The 3,221-nt window shown below is 43.7% G+C and overlaps 2 protein-coding genes across 2 annotated transcripts; both read left to right on the top strand.

The window, feature by feature from the left end:
- Positions 1-870: 870 nt before the first annotated feature.
- On the top strand, positions 871-1,487 carry LOC128276775 (proteasome maturation protein-like). The gene is made up of 3 exons (XM_053015234.1): positions 871-910; positions 974-1,105; positions 1,176-1,487. The coding sequence occupies exons 1-3, from the start codon at positions 908-910 to the stop codon at positions 1,437-1,439; spliced, it is 399 nt and encodes a 132-aa protein (XP_052871194.1). The 5' UTR covers positions 871-907; the 3' UTR covers positions 1,440-1,487.
- Positions 1,488-1,860: 373 nt separating this feature from the next.
- Positions 1,861-2,715, top strand: LOC128276776 (uncharacterized). The gene has a single exon (XM_053015235.1). The coding sequence runs from the start codon at positions 1,861-1,863 to the stop codon at positions 2,713-2,715; it is 855 nt and encodes a 284-aa protein (XP_052871195.1).
- The last annotated feature ends 506 nt before the right edge of the window (positions 2,716-3,221 follow it).

The raw sequence follows: 3,221 nt of genomic DNA, 5'->3' as shown, positions 1-3,221 counted from the left end.
TTTACGGACCGTGTGGAAAAGAACCAGTTAGAATTAAAGTAACTTTTGACTTTCAGTTTGCCTTTCGCTACAAATTATTAATTCTTCTAATGGATCAGTGTGACATCGATTAATTCGCAGTGACATCTATACGAAAGCTTCTTTTTATTCCAGAGCTTTACGAACGATGCCTCAACAGAAAAGCCAACTTTTGAATTTATTGTTTTTTCGTTCAAATGACGGTTTTAATCTCTTGGGAGAAATTACTGTTTACTTTTACTTATTACTTATTACTTAATTACTGTGCGAATTGCCATTACTTGTTTTATTGACACGGCGAAATTTGTTCAACCTTTGTTCCGCAATAGATCACAGAACACAAACTTTCAAATATGTCTTGTGATTTGTCATGACGAGTCTTTTTAACTCAAACGGCTCGAAATCGATTGGGATCATCGAGAACTTCCTCTCCTTCGGATTTTCCTTTGAGTATCGTCACAAATTATAAATCTACTTTTGTTATATACGTTTGAAAATTATCTTTTGCATAAACTAAAATTCACAGTCATTACATCGATCGACCCCGTACGCAGTTACCAAGGTGAGACCCGAATAGATAAACGGTACTTGGACACTTATGCGAGCCTCATAGTTTTTAAAGCACATGAACGCTAACCGGCAATCAGCCAGCCATCATTGTTTGATCTACCACGGGCATAGCTGATATGGCGCCTTCGAACCGATCTCACATTAGCTGGCCATCCTAATTAATGGCTTGTATCGCTAATAAACGTCCGAAAATGGGATTTCGAGGGATCGCGGCTTTTGATTATGCTGTTTGACCATGCGCCTGCCCATCGTCCGCCCCGAGTGTTCGCTTCACGCACAAAGCTTCGGCTTACAGTTTCCTTGCTAAAATCCGTGTAAAATGGTTAGTATCTAAATGGCGTAGTTAACCACGGCTTGATATTAATGATTTCCTTCAAATACACAGGAGTCTTCAATAAAAGTAACGCCGAAAATGCCTACCACGTTCAACGAGTTTACGGGTTATATGGCACCGCGGGATGAAAGTTGTGTCGCTCAGCTGCAATCCGTACATCCGCTTAAGCAATCGGAGCAAAATGTAAGTGTTTCTTTCTTGTCCTCCGGAGCGACCAGAAGGAATATGGTTTTCATATGTGATGTTCTTTCAGTACGCCCAACATTCTCACAACCTCAACATGCAGATGCTTCGTAAACGCGAAGGGCTGGCGGCCCCACTCAAACTGACGATGGAGCTGAAGGCGGTCTCGAAAGTCGGTCATCTTCCGTTCCTTCCGTCCACCAACGTGGCTCGGGACGTGCTGACTGGACGGGATGAAATGATCGAGTTTTCGGACATTTACAACACGGAAGAGCATCAAGAGATCATGCGTCAACCCCACGCCGTTATGGAGAAAACGTTGGGTATTCATTAAGGGTCACCGCAAACAAAAAAATATATGAATAAATCGTTCTATCAGTTGGCGAGTAATCAATAAGTCGGCGAGTAATTTGGGCTTCAATCAGGAGAAACGTATTACTGGGGGGGCCGGGAGAAACGTATATCGTAGCGTGTGGACCGGGCTTAAGACTAGGGAGTGATTAGGGAAGTCAAATTTGGTGTTTTCTTTTTTGTTAATATGTCGCATTTTTGTAATAAAAGATGTACTCTTACTATTTACCACACTAGCAACGCACTGCGTCTTCTATAAACCTTATTAAGTTCACTAGATGTTTGTTGTAACAACGATGCACATGTCTTAGTACACATTGCATTTCATTAGTTCGCTGCTGCGGTTTGATTTTGCTATAGTTCCAAAGACGGTCTTAAGAAGATAAGGTCGAGCTTCCAAAGAAATGGCTGTCAGTTGTTTTTCGGAGTGTATTTCTTGTCCTAGTTCGTATTCGAAACTGTTGCCAAATTATTTTCTCTACACGCCCTGTCACTGCCCGATGCGAGACCACCTTCGTCAGCGATCCGATGGGTTGTTCAGCAAACCGAAGCGCTTCAAAACCACTCAAAGGATCCACTACTTGGCTAGTCCACGGTGGGTTCGCGCTAAGTTTTCTCGGCACGCTGTGGTTGCTCGCAGACAAGAGACCGAAATTGTGCGCTCGTATAAAGAACCGTATGCATCGCGACGCATCCAGCAGTTAGCCTTACCACGAGTCCGGAATCTGATCGCCTTAGACCAGGAATACCGACAACTGTTAGCGCCAAAGCGCCAGGAACAGTTGAAGAAAAAGATAAAGCAAAGTTCCACCACCATTTACTCTCAGCTGGCGGGCGTGGAGCTTCCGAAAATTAATGGTCCAAAAGGCATGTCGCCGGATGAATGGCAAAGACATAAGGATTGGTTGGAATTGCGTGATTACCAAGTTCTTTCTTCGTTATCTTTTTCAGATTTGAAAAAGATTCCTTTCGTCAAACCAGCCGCCCTGAAGGCAACCGCATCGGAGCGTACAATCAAGCTTGCCGAACCCATCGAACGACGACGGCGAGCGAAAGGAAAACAAGTGGAGGAAACACGCATTCCGGAGAGTGCCTTGAAAATTCAAGCATCGGATCGACTATTAGAGTTGGCCACGCCGAAACGCTACATAAATATAAACGAAAACCTAGGCAATCCGTTCAGAGTGCAACCAAATGCGCTCAAAGCGAAGGCTAGCGATCGTCTAAAGGAGCTCGCTAAACCAAAGGCGAAAAAATAACGCGTTGAGGATTGGACCATGAGAATCGTGTATGGCCGAGGGCAAACTAAATTGTTTATTGTCGTCCAGCAAGGATACAGGAGCTACAGCCGAGTGCTACCATTTGGAGCGGTATGGGATATTACAAAATTAGATTCTTACAAATTTAAATTCTTTTCAGATCCAAAGAAACGTAAGACCACCAACGGGGGAGGACGTGTATTCACTCGGCTTCGAGAACTACACCGAACCATTGAAGGTTTTCCTCAGCAAATATCGAGAGGTAAAGTGCACGAAAATCAACCTTTTTTCTCATGCATGCATTAACCTTTTTTCTCTTTACCCCAATTTCCTCCATCAAGACCATTGCTGCTGAGCGGCCAAGTTCGGACGAGTCCGTGAGGGTATCTATTTTGGCTCAGAGTCTACGTAGCAAGTCAGTATCTGGTGGACCACACGGTCCGTAAAATATAAAACGTAAAAAAAAATAAGGCGTGACATCGATCAGCTTGTGTCAAAACCTTTGT

The sequence above is a fragment of the Anopheles cruzii genome, unplaced genomic scaffold (assembly GCF_943734635.1).
Source record: "Anopheles cruzii unplaced genomic scaffold, idAnoCruzAS_RS32_06 scaffold02426_ctg1, whole genome shotgun sequence".
Classification (NCBI taxonomy): domain Eukaryota; kingdom Metazoa; phylum Arthropoda; class Insecta; order Diptera; family Culicidae; genus Anopheles; species Anopheles cruzii.
Note: the sequence above shows the minus strand (reverse complement) of the source record. Positions and strands in the feature narration are given on the sequence as shown.